The 13,066-nt window shown below is 43.8% G+C and overlaps 1 protein-coding gene across 3 annotated transcripts in view; it reads left to right on the top strand.

Annotated features, from left to right (window-relative positions):
- enah (ENAH actin regulator) overlaps nt 1-13,066 on the top strand; it is a 71,344-nt gene that overhangs the window by 8,096 nt on the left and 50,182 nt on the right. The window contains exon 1 of one of the 3 annotated variants that reach the window (XM_083563047.1): nt 10,298-10,570. The exons of the other annotated variants lie outside the window; for them this stretch is intronic. Within the exon in view, the coding sequence (XP_083419173.1) occupies nt 10,557-10,570 (14 nt within the window). The 5' untranslated portion in view covers nt 10,298-10,556. Of the gene's footprint in view, nt 1-10,297; nt 10,571-13,066 lie in introns of those variants that run through there. 3 annotated transcript variants of the gene reach the window in all.

Consider the following 13,066-nt stretch of genomic DNA (forward strand, 5'->3'; position numbering starts at 1 on the left):
GTGTGTGTGTGTGTGTGTGTGTGTGTGTGTGTGTGTGTGTGTGTGTGTGTGTGTGTGTAGGGGGACTTGGGGGGAGTTAAACCGGTGAGTGTCAGTAAACACTATCAGCGTCTCCAGTGTCCAAACAAGGACACACACACTTGTTCACACCTAGCAGCAATTTTGTGAGCCCTGTCCATCTACTAGCATGGTTTTTGGGAGGTGAAAGAACCCAGACACACTAACAGGGAGAAACACAAAATATTAATATATAGAGTGAATACACTGGTTATGTGATCACATTCTTTTGTGATATCTTTGGAAACAACATCCTAATGTTTTTATTTAATCAAAATATTAATTTAATTGCTGTGATATTGGGTTTTAATAAAAAAAAAATTCTGTGTAAAATATTTGCAAATCTAAACACTTTTTTTTGTAATACAACATAGAAAACATAATTGTTGAATCTGAGGACATTTTTTTTAAGGGATAAAAATAAGGTAATTTTCGATTTGATGGAAATTGCAAAATGTTGTTGTTTCAATGGAGGTATATGTTGCTTTAAAACATGAATAAACTTATATATACTGTTTATGCTGAAAATACTTCACAGCATTGATGGTGCTTTTCCAGATGTGCAAGCGGGACATTTCATAGACACTAATGCACCCCATCAGAGATGTAGGATATTGATGGTCCCTCTCTTTTTTAGACTGGACGACGTGGCGTTCATGGTTTCCAAAATTATTTAAACATTTTCCGCTTTGGCCCAGAGAAGGCGATGGTGTTTTTAGATCATTTTCTCATATGGCTTCTTTGCATGTGATTGGGAGGAACGGCCCCCCTGATCTGAACCCGAGCGGTGTTCAGTTATTGGACTTCTGTGCTAGTTACAGTTTGTCCATAACGAACACCATGTTCAAGCATAAGGGTGTCCATCAGTACACGTGGCACCAGGACACCCTAGGCCGCAGGTCGATGATCGACTTTGTGGTCGTTTCATCTGACCTGCGGCCGTATGTCTTGGACACTCGGGTAAAGAGAGGGGCGGAGCTGTCAACTGATCACCACCTGGTGGTGAGTTGGATCCGATGGCGGGGGAGGAAGCTGGACAGACTCGGCAGACCCAAGCGTACTGTGAGGGTCTGCTGGGAACGTTTGGCCGAGCCTCCTGTCAGAGAGATCTTCAACTCCCACCTCCGGCAGAGCTTTGACCAGATCCCGAGGGAGGCCGGAGATATTGAGTCCGAGTGGACCATGTTCTCCACCTCCATTGTCGAAGCGGCCGCTCGGAGCTGTGGCAGTAAGGTCTCCGGTGCCTGTCGAGGCGGCAATCCCCGAACCCGGTGGTGGAAACCGGAAGTAAGGGATGCCGTCAAGCTGAAGAAGGAGTCCTACCTGGCCTGGTTGGCTTGTGGGACTCCTGAGGCAGCTGACGGGTACCGGCAGGCCAAGCGAACTGCAGCCCGGGTGGTTATCGAGGCAAAAACTCGGGCCTGGGAGGAGCTCGGTGAGGCCATGGAGAAGGACTATCGGCTGGCCTCGAAGAGATTCTGGCAAACCGTCCGGCGCCTCAGGAGGGGAAAGCAGTGCCCCACCAATGCTGTTTACAGTAGAGGTGGGGAGCTGTTGACTTCAACTGGGGATGTCGTTGGACGGTGGAAGGAATACTTCGAGGATCTCCTCAATCCCGCCGTCACGTCTTCCATTGAGGAAGCAGAGGCTGAGGGCTCAGAGGCGGACTCGTCCATCACCCAAGCTGAAGTCACCGAGGTAGTAAAGAAACTCCTCGGTGGCAGGGCACCGGGGGTGGATGAGATCCGCCCTGAGTACCTCAAGTCTCTGGATGTTGTGGGGCTGTCTTGGCTGACACGCCTCTGCAGCATCGCGTGGCGGTCGGGGACAGTGCCTCTGGAATGGCAGACCGGGGTGGTGGTCCCTCTTTTTAAGAAGGGGGACCGGAGGGTGTGTTCCAACTATAGGGGGATCACACTTCTCAGCCTACCTGGGAAAGTCTATGCCAGGGTACTGGAGAGGAGAATACGGCCGATAGTAGAACCTCGGATTCAGGAGGAACAATGTGGTTTTCGTCCAGGCCGTGGAACACTGGACCAGCTCTATACCCTCTACAGGGTGCTGGAGGGTTCATGGGAGTTTGCCCAACCAGTCCACATGTGCTTTGTGGATTTGGAAAAGGCATTCGACTGTGTCCCTCGCGGCGGCCTGTGGAGGGTGCTCCGGGAGTATGGGGTCGGGGGCCCTTTACTAAGGGCTGTCCGGTCCCTGTATGACCGAAGCAGGAGCTTGGTTCGCATTGCCGGCAGTAAGTCAGACTTGTTCCCGGTGCATGTTGGACTCCGGCAGGGCTGCCCTTTGTCACCGGTTCTGTTCATAATTTTTATGGACAGAATTTCTAGGCGCAGCCAGGGGTCGGAGGGTGTCCGGTTTGGTGACGACACGATTTCGTCTTTGCTCTTTGCAGATGATGTTGTCGTGTGGGCTTCATCAGACCAGGACCTTCAGCATGCACTGGGACGGTTTGCAGCCGAGTGTGAAGCGGCTGGGATGAGAATCAGCACCTCCAAATCCGAGGCCATGGTCCTCAGTCGGAAAAGGGTGGCTTGCCCACTTCAGGTTGGTGGGGAGTTCCTGCCGCAAGTGGAGGAGTTTAAGTATCTTGGGGTTTTGTTCACGAGTGAGGGAAGGGTGGAACGGGAGATTGACAGACGGATCGGTGCAGCTTCTGCAGTAATGCGGTCGATGTACCGGTCTGTCGTGGTGAAGAAGGAGCTGAGCCGCAAGGCGAAACTTTCGATTTACCGGTCAATCTACGTTCCTACTCTCACCTATGGTCATGAGCTCTGGGTCATGACCGAAAGGACAAGATCCCGGATACAGGCGGCCGAAATGTGCTTCCTCCGCAGGGTGGCTGGGCGATCCCTTAGAGATAGGGTGAGAAGCTTAGTCACTCGGGAGGAGCTCGGAGTAGATCCGCTGCTCCTCCACATCGAGAGGGGTCAGCTGAGGTGGCTCGGGCATCTGTTCCGGATGCCTCCTGGACGCCTTCCTGGGAAGGTGTTCCGGGCGCGTCCCACTGGGAGGAGACCCCGGGGAAGACCTAGGACACGCTGGAGAGACTATGTCTCCCGGCTGGCCTGGGAACGCCTTGGTGTCCCCCCGGAAGAGCTGGAAGAAGTGTCTAGGGAGAGGGAAGTCTGGGCATCTTTGCTTAGACTGCTGCCCCCGCGACCCGGCATCGGATAAGCGGGAGAAGATGGATGGATGGATGGATGGATGGGCTTCTTTGCATGTTAGAGATTAAACTAGCATTTGTGGATGAAACGGTGAATTATGTTTACAGACAATGATTTCTAAGCCCATGCAGTGATTCCATCACAGAATCATGGTTTTAATGCACTACAGTCTGAGAGGCTGAGGATCACAAGCATCCAGTATTGTTTTTTTCCTTGTCCCTTGGGCACAGCGATTTCTCCAGCTTCTTTTTTCTGTTGACTCATCCGTACTTGACCTGTTGCAGCCAATGAATTGGAAATGACCTTATTCCTTGTTTTATGAAATGTGCAATTCATTGCATTCTGTTTTATTTACAATTTACACAGTGTCCCAACTTTTTAGGAATACGGGTTTTGTATTTGTGCACATGCTTTTTCTGTTTTTGTAGAGTTTTTTTATTTGGACAGGGAAACAGCAGTGCAGTAAAGTCCTTTTCACCTCCCTGCTCAGTTGATTGCATACTAAACACTTCTGCTCACCACATACTGCATGATTCCTGCACCTTCAGAATGTCAACAAAGCTCCTGCTCCTGCTGTGTGTGTGTGTGTGTGTGTGTGTGTGTGTGTCTCTCTCTCTTTCTCATTCATTCATTTACTTTGTGTCTCTCTTTCTCTCTTTCATTTTCTCTCTCTCTCTCTCTCTCTCTCTCTCTCTCCCTCTCTCTCTCTCCCTCTCTCATTCATTCTTTCATTCATTCATTTACTCTGTGTCTCTCTTTCTCTCTTTCATTTTCTCTCTCTCTCTTTCTCTCCCTCTCTCTCTCTCATTTATTTACTCGCTATTTCTCTCTCATTCATTTTCTCTCTCATTTACACACACTCGCTCTCTTTCTCATTCATTTACTCTACAATTCTGTCTCTTTTTTAAGTAGTTTTCTTTATATACAAGAGTACAAAAGCTTTACAAAACCCATTTTGCAACTGCCTCAAAAGTGCCATAATAATAATACAATGATAGTATACAGTGATCTCTGCCCAAAAAATCTACCTTTATAAAGCACTGTACACCAAGCGATCATTGGAAAATCAAGGACTCTGACGGTCTCTGATCATATCTTGTTTTATTTTTTTTAGCTGTCATTGTTAAGTAGATAAATCCAAAGACGTTCAATACATTCAAAACATTTTTTTTTTAATTCTGTTCCTGCCCAATCAGGGCCCTAAGAATACCAGGAATAGGCATCATGATCATTCTGTGCGTTCTACACAAGAAGATCACTGACAGATTCTTAGGATTGTTCTTTTTTTTAAGCATAAAACACCACAGTGTTTGGAAGCCGTTTGGTGAGTGCTACCAGGTGCTGGTGCCTGGTTTTGTGGCACTGTTGTGTGATAATGTTTAGAATCCACAATACTGCCCGGGAATCCAAAAAAGCAGCATAGCATTTGTTGGTTTATCTGAAATACCCGTGCAGAGATTATAGCCCTACGATTAAGGGACTTAACATGGTGACCTACATTGATGGCTGTAGCAGAGTCAAAGTGTAAAATCTCCTTTTATAAATACTGAGCTCTTTACTCCAGAAACTTATTAAAATGACCCAGAACTACTCCGGGTGTAGTGTTGATAAATGTCTCTTAGGTTTAGCCTTTTTGGTGGCTTTGTGTGTTAAAGACGTGCCCAATACTGTTTGTCCTGCAGAACCTGACTAACATCACTAGGTCATACTGCAGGTCTCCTTTAGTGTGCATTGAGTTATGTAGAGCTGATCTGCTTCCAATGAACCTATTACACAATTATATTTTAAGTTTATTTTCTGTCAGGCGACTTTGGTTCTTCACTTTGATTGCGGCTCTGCCGCACAAATTTCCACAGTCTCCATTTCATCTTTGACATCTCTAACACAATCAAAACTCCACTGCTAGTCTTCTTTCACACAATGCTTTCAGCTCTCACTATACCTCAGCTTGAACTTTTGGGTCCTCCAAGTCTGGTTTTATGCGAGTTCCCGGGACGAGGCTGAAATCCATTTCATTTCCAAGCCCTCAGACTCAGATTTAGAATGTTTTTCATACTTCTAACATTTTCAGAGGCAGTGTTGATAATACCAGGTTCACACCTGGATTTTACATGTGTCCTGGGAGATCTGATTGCAGGTGTAATAAAATGGAGCAGTTGAGAAGTTTGTCCCCTACCCCCTCTAACTCCAGGGAATACTGCAGTGTGTTCCAGACACAGCCGCTCTCAGGCCACAAGGCCTCTGCTGGCTACTGTTTTGTAACAAAGGCTCCATGGCTGCCTGCCTGCTTTAAATACATAAACACTGTCAGCTGGGTCAGTGGTGCTGTATCCCTGAGCTGATGGCACTTTGCCTCCTTGTGGTCATCTCCAATGGTGCATTTTAACCTTAAACGGAGCAGGTTGGAGTAAAGCGCGTCTAACATACCACTCCATTTTGTCCATGGGCATTTTAAAAATGTGTGTTCCAGAGAGTTAAGAGGTGCTGATTTAAACCCAAATCCACCTTGGGAAGTAGACTAGCCATGTGTGTGTATGTATGTATGTGTGTATATGTATGTGTGTATATGTGTGTGTGTGTGTGTGTGTGTGTGTGTGTTTATTGTACAATCTTCCTGGATGGAGATCTTTCCTGCATGCTTGTATGTTGTTCAATCAGTGACACTTTTAAATGCCAGAACTCCACCACATTGGTGTCATTGTTTCTTCAGTTACAGGGTCTATGTAATAAATTACAGTTGATCAAAAAATGCATGTGAATCAAATGACATTTTTTTAATGACCAGCTTAAAACTACAGCGACCTACACTATACAGACAAAAGATTGAGGTCACATGAGCAGAAGACTGGCATGCGCTTTTTGAACATATTCAATTCAAATGTGCTGTTATAAATACCTTCACTCATCTGGGAAGATGTTCCACTAGATTTTGAAGTGTGTTTGTAAAATGTTTGTTCCTTTGGACGCACAAGTGTTTTCAGATATCGATGCTCTTTGAGGGGGACTAAGGTGCATTGAGCTTTCCAGTTCATCATAAGGGTGTTCAACGCTTTATAGCAGGCCACTCAAGATCTTCCACTCCAACCCATGTAAGACATATCTTCATTGTGCACAGGGGTCTTGTCATGCTGGAACAGGTTTGGGTTTCCTAGTTTAAGTATAGGGAAAATGTAATAATCCAAAGATGCCTTATACGATTGTGTGCCTCCAACTTTGTGCTTTGAGGAAAAAACACATATGTCCCCCAATACTTTTGGCCATATATAGTATGTTCTTTTCTTCTTCTTTGTGTGTTATTGTATGTTCAATAATATTTGGATGCCTGGTTTTGGGACCAAGAAGTAAAAAAAATTATATATAAAAAACCCTGGTTCTCCCTGAGGCTGATGAAGGGTGAAAGAATGCAGCTTTTCCTGAGCTCTAATATGGAAAGCGGCTTGTTCAATTCATGGCTGCGGTGAACCGAAGTCTCTCCTCAGGAGGGGCTGCGATGGAATGTGGAGACATGAGAACATCCACGATTGTGCACAGAGTGAGAGTCTGCAGTGCCAAGTTACTTAAAACACTGAGGGGGAAAAGGGGAGAGAGAAAGGGATAGAGTGAGAAAGACAGACAAGGGAGAAAAAGAGAAGGGGATAGAGAAAGGGAGAAAGAACGGGGGAGAGAGAAAGAGGAAGAGAGAGAAAGGGGTGAGAAAGATGAAAGCAGGAGAGAGTGATGAAATGGGTAGATAGAGAGCAAGAGAAGAGTATATAGACAGAATGGGAGATATATATATTAGAGAGAGGGAGAGAGAGAAGGGGGAGAAAGAGATATGGTGATATAGAGATAGAAGGGGAGAGAAAGAGAGAAGGTGATATAGAGATAGAAGGAAATAAAAGACAGAAAGGAAGAGAATATAAAAAGAGGAATATAAAAATACAAATAAGGGGATAAAGAAAAAAGAAGGGGATATGGAGAGAAAAAGAAGGGGGGGAGAGAGAGTGAAGGGAAAAGGGAAAGTGGGAACATCTGAGGGGTTGAAGCAGCTTAACTTGGGAGCATGACTCATCACACTGTTATTGCCATGTTTGGTACTAAAGCTTCATTTCACCTCCATGTGGACCTGATTAGCTCAGAAAAGAGAATGGGAACATCACTGGAGTTTGAAATGGAGGTGTAAGAATGTGCAAAAGTATCCCTCTGTTTTTTGGGGGGTTTTTTTTGGCTAGCTTGAGTGTAACAGTGGAATCACTGTCATTAAAATGCACACGTGTTAATGAGCTACTGTGATCTATAGAATAAAAAAGTGATTAACGTTCTAGTGCTGCTGCATTTGTCTATTATGAACTTCCAGCTGTGTTTCAGTCTTCCCTCCCATTTGCGTTTATTGCACATGTTATCAGGAGAGCTAACACGATGTGAATGGGCGTGACGTCGCTCAGGCAGTGCCATAAAACACGCTGCCTTTTATTTAAATCCACACAAAAGAAGGAATTTGAATAATAAAGCACATGTTTTACGTCTTTGGCCCATTTTCGATGGAATGAAGTTAAATACGTTCCTAAAAAGATGTCCAAAACAATCCTGCCCTGGAATTCTGCACCAGACCCGATCTGACCTTTTCTAGACTAACACACTGACGTTTTTTATATGCGCTATAAATACATATAGTGTTCATGTCCCTAAACAATGCTAACTGCATACTGCATTTATGACAATAGCATGACTTTTTAGTAGAAGAAGGTGCTGAACTGGCCTGCCTGCAGTCTAGACATTCCACCTTTTTGAAAAAACGTTTGCCGCTTCATGACACGAAAAGCACAACAAAGGAGACTCAGAACTGTTAAGCAGCTACAATCCTGTACATATAGGACAACGTTCTTCTCCCTAAACTTCAGCAACTGGTCTCCTTATTTCCCAGTTGTATACGGACAGAAGGCATGATGCTACACAGTCGTAAACATGGCCCTGTCTCAACTTTTTAAAAACCTGCTAGTCATCAAATTTAAAATTCCTTCTTGAAATGGTATATTAAGGATAAATGAAAATACCCCCAGGGGAGCCCAAGAGGGGGAGGGGGATGAGATCCCCAACAGGATGGCTTTAATGGTATAGACTTATGCTAATGGAAATTCGAAGACGAGAGAAAAATGTATCTGTGGAAAAGTATGTAAGAATCAGCATGGCCTAAAGATACATAAAGCGAGGATGAAATGCACAGAGCAGGAGAACATACTGCAGCGTACAAGTTTTGATTCTGGTGAGACACAGGCGGGGACCTGCCAGGTTTTACCCCACAGAGCCCAAACCCTCCATGCAGTTGAGTCCCACAATCCCTACATAATAGTCCTAAAGAAGCAGATCGAATGGCCTTTAGGCAAAAGCCTAACCTTGTGGTTGTAGTTCGACACTGATGTGAGTGAGATCCTAAAAGCTACAGCTAAGGGTTGATTGGACAGCCGGGCCTAAGGCCATGATGGTGGAAATTGTTAGCTATGCAGCCGAGAGTTTTGGTAATATTAGGTATAATATTAAGGAAAGAGCATGCTCAGTTTATTTCTAACCCATTCTCCTTGACTAAGAAGCTATTAGGTGACAAGCGCAGTGGTAAACTTTTGTGTTTATTTGAGGAAGTAAACACCTTTTTTTTTCTGCAACACTTTAGGCAATGCAGATAGAAACCCGGGACTGGAGCCACACGCAGCCCTCATAAGCCCACAATCACTTACATTTGAGTTTACTATGAGGGAGTTTCCTATGATACACAGCTGGACAGAGGTTTAGGAGGTGGTGAAAAGAGCCAGATCAGCCTCCTACTCAAGGGCCTAGTGGCGTTCCATACATTGTGTATAAGCGATGCCAGCAACTCCGACATCAACAATCTCCGAGCGATCGGGTCACAATGACTAATCGAGTTCCTTCTGAAGAATAACTATATTGATACCTTTGTGCAGAAGGGTGGTATTCCTGTGAGTTCCTGGCTGTTTGGAGCACACAGGAGTGATTACACAACTCGTAGGGATGCTTGTGAAGGTAGAGGAGACCTTACTGTGTTATGGTTGGACCTTTCTATTGCGTATGGAGCCATACCTCACAATCTCATTGTGCTCACCCTCAGAACATCATGTTCCCAGCAAACTCGTGGACCTCATCCTGGACTCTTACAGCAACTTAAGGATAAGAGATTTTTATTTTAGATTTTGGTTGCTGGCTGCACATTATCAACATGCCATTAAAAGATTAGGCTTATGGAGTTGGATTATGGATGAGGTAACAGATTGGTATTTATTTATTTATTTATTTTATTTATTTATTTTTCCTGGCCCTGGTTCTGGCCTCAAGCCATGCATGCATATCCCATGTACTAACCCCAAATCGAACTGGGGCAAGCTGTATGACCTGTGGATTGGTTGATTTGTCAAAACATCTACAAGCTTACTGATGACTCCTGAGCTTCAGTCCTGTTGGAATAAAAGACGATTGTTGTTTAAATGTTGCTCTTGGTGCTAGAACAATTCGGGTTTGAGTCCATCGAATTGTCATTTTTTGCTCACTCTTATGTAATTCTTTCTGATCGTAGTGTAGCTTTTCAGAGGATGCTTTGAGAGTGTTTCGGTGTTTCTTTGAGGTCTGTGATTTGATTGTCATGTCATTTTAATGGAAGAGTTGAAATGGTTTAGCTGCATGCACAAAATGCCAGTTTCTTTATTTCAATTTATTTTTAAATGCTGCGTTATTGTAGCAACACTGCTTAACTAACAAATGCAAACTTTGGAAAATCAGACACTTTGTTTTGAACTATATGCCGTAAATCATACGAAGGGATTTATTTCTTGAGTCAGTATCACTGCTTTGTTGCCTTGTGGTTCATCCCAGATGGATTAATACAATGTAATACAATGTAGTGATACAATGTAAATCCTTCAGACAGCATGTGTTTTCTGGAGTAAAGCACTGCCCAGTGAAAACACGGGTAAAAAGCAGAGTTTAATCTGTGTGTGTGTGTGTGTGTGGGTGTGTGTGAACTGCATGACTCTTCGTCATTTGGGAAGTGGACGAGCTACACTAACAGGCTTTCTGAGAGCCATAAAACATGAAGTGAGCTCATGAAGCTTTTTGGTCAGCAGGTTTATTCCGGGGATGAGAGGACATTCTTTAGGGGCCGGACAAGCGTTCAGATTTAGCTTGGAAGGGTGGGGTTCACCCAGGAAGCCTAGAGACCGCTGTAGGAGCCTCACAGAGCATTCTGACTGTTGATTGAACACAGCTCGCTTACAGACTCAAGAAGACTTTCAGGAGCCAGGAAGACGTTCTCTCCACAGGTGGAGGTTCACAGTGATGACACGTGATGCGTAAGTCGACAGCAGTCAAAGAATCAGCTGTTCTGTTACATGATCAGTCTGTCAATCAATTAATCTGAAGGGATTAATAGCATGATGAAACAGAAAACTCTGACTTTAAATAAAGTTGGCTACATGAAATTGAGGACCTCCTGTGAGCACACTTTCAGCAGAAGTTGATTTCATGAAAAGTCTAAGTGTAATGTATTCAGTCTGTATGGATGCATTGCTTCTGCTTGAACTGGATTAGTTTCTCATGAGTAGCTGGAAATTCACTTTTATTCAAATTATTTGCATGTCATTTTTTTCAGACAGTTTATTTTTATCCCTTCATGTCTGACAATATGCTGTCTTAAAAAACCTGCTGAACCCCAAAGTAATAACGCTGGGGACTATTAGGGAAGTCCCTAGCACATGAATAGCCTCCACATCTACATGCTACAATCATGTGACCTACTAATGATAATGAGCAACTTGCACATGACCACAAGTCCTACAAAATAATTATCTTTAGATAACTTCCTGCGCTGCATAGTGACGAGGTCATGCATACATTTTCACTTAAACTAATGCGTGCTGTCTAATGTCAGTTTCTTTAAAAAAAAAAGAAAATAATTCTTAAGGATTAAATGTTCACAGTTCTGCAATTCCAGGCTGTAAAGTTAACAAGAAAACGTTTGTGATAGTCTAATAAAACCGTGTTTTAAACTCTACTGCTAGGTTCAGCTGCTAGAGCCTATTTGTAGCACACAGAACTATATGAGCACTTTAAAAATATCCCAATCTCTGAAGAGAAACACATCTGTTCAGTGTAGCAGTTCGCCACTGCCATAGCCGAATTTGCTGAAACACTAAATACTTATGCTTGGTAGCAAATCAGGTTTTTCTCTCTGCCTCGCATCCTGTTACATACCACATACTGACAGACCAAACACTTAGGAGGAATGGATAAAACACACACACACACACACACACCTGCAGGACAGTACTCTTCTATACATCTGTAGTTTTTTTGCCTCGCTTTGTAGAGTTGAGTTTTCACCTGATTAAAAAAAAATAATGCTTTCTAATGTATTTGTTTTTTAAGTTGACCCATTTGTATAACATTTTAACAATGGAAAATGTACTAAAGTAGCTTTACATAAATAAATGATTATAAATATACATTTTAGATTTATAAAATAGTTTCTTTAAGTTTATTATATTATACTAATCAAGCAAAACAGTGGTGATGAAAAACTCCCTGAAATGGTATGAGGAAGAAACCTTAGGAGAAACCAGACTTAAAAGTGTGACTGTGTCTGAGTCCCGAACACTGCTTGGAAGTCTGCCCCCTGCTGTAGTTTTTATTATTTGAGGTACCAACAAATAACCTGCTCCAGAAATCACAATGTATGATTTTTAAACTATTTATTTGTATGATACAGCTGCAAATAAGTATTTGAACACCTGAGAAAGTCAATGTTAATATTTGGTACAGTAGCCTTTGTTTGCAATTACAGAGGTCAAACGTTTCCTGTAGTTTTTCACCAGGTTTGCACACACTGCAGGAGGGATTTTGGCCCACTCCTCCACACAGATCTTCTCTAGATCAGTCAGGCTTCTGGCCTGTCGCTGAGAAACACGGAGTTTGAGCTCCCTCTAAAGATTCTCTATTGGGTTTAGGTCTGGAGACTGGCTAGGCCACGCCAGAACCTTGATATGCTTCTTACAGAGCCACTCCTTGGTTATCCTGGCTGTGTGCTTCGGGTCATTGTCATGTTGGAAGACCCAGCCTCGACCCATCTTCAATGCTCTAACTGAGTGAAGGAGGTTGTTCCCCAAAATCTTGCAATACATGGCCCCGGTCATCCTCTCCTTAATACAGTGCAGTTGCCCTGTCCCATGTGCAGAAAAACACCCCCAAAGCATGATGCTACCACCCCCATGCTTCACAGTAGGGATGGTGTTCTTGGGATGGTACTCATCATTCTTCCTCCAAACACGTTTAGTGGAATTATGACCCAAAAGTTCTATTTTGGTCTCATCTGACCACATGCTCTTCTCCCATGACTCCTCTGGATCATCCAAATGGTCATTGGCAAACTTAAGAAGTGCCTGGGCATGTGCTGGTTTAAGCAGGGGAACCTTCCATGCCATGCATGATTTCAAGCCATGACGTCTTAGTGTATTACCAACAGTAACCTTGGAAACAGTGGTCACAGCTCTTTTCAGGTCATTGACCAGCTCCTCCCGTGTAGTTCTGGGCTGATTTCTCACCTTCCTTAGGATCATTGAGACCCCACGAGGTGAGATCTTGCATGGAGCCCCAGTCCGAGGGAGATTGACAGTCATGTTTAGCTTCTTCCATTTTCTAATGATTGCTCCAACAGTGGATCTTTTTTCACCAAGCTGCTTGGCAATTTCCTCGTAGCACACACACACATACATATACATACAGTACAGACCAAAAGTTTGGACACACCTTCTCATTCAAAGAGTTTTCTTTATTTTCAAGACTGAAAATTG

This window comes from Silurus aristotelis (genome assembly GCF_946808225.1).
Source record: "Silurus aristotelis genome assembly, chromosome: 15".
In the NCBI taxonomy this organism is placed as follows: Eukaryota; Metazoa; Chordata; class Actinopteri; order Siluriformes; family Siluridae; genus Silurus; species Silurus aristotelis.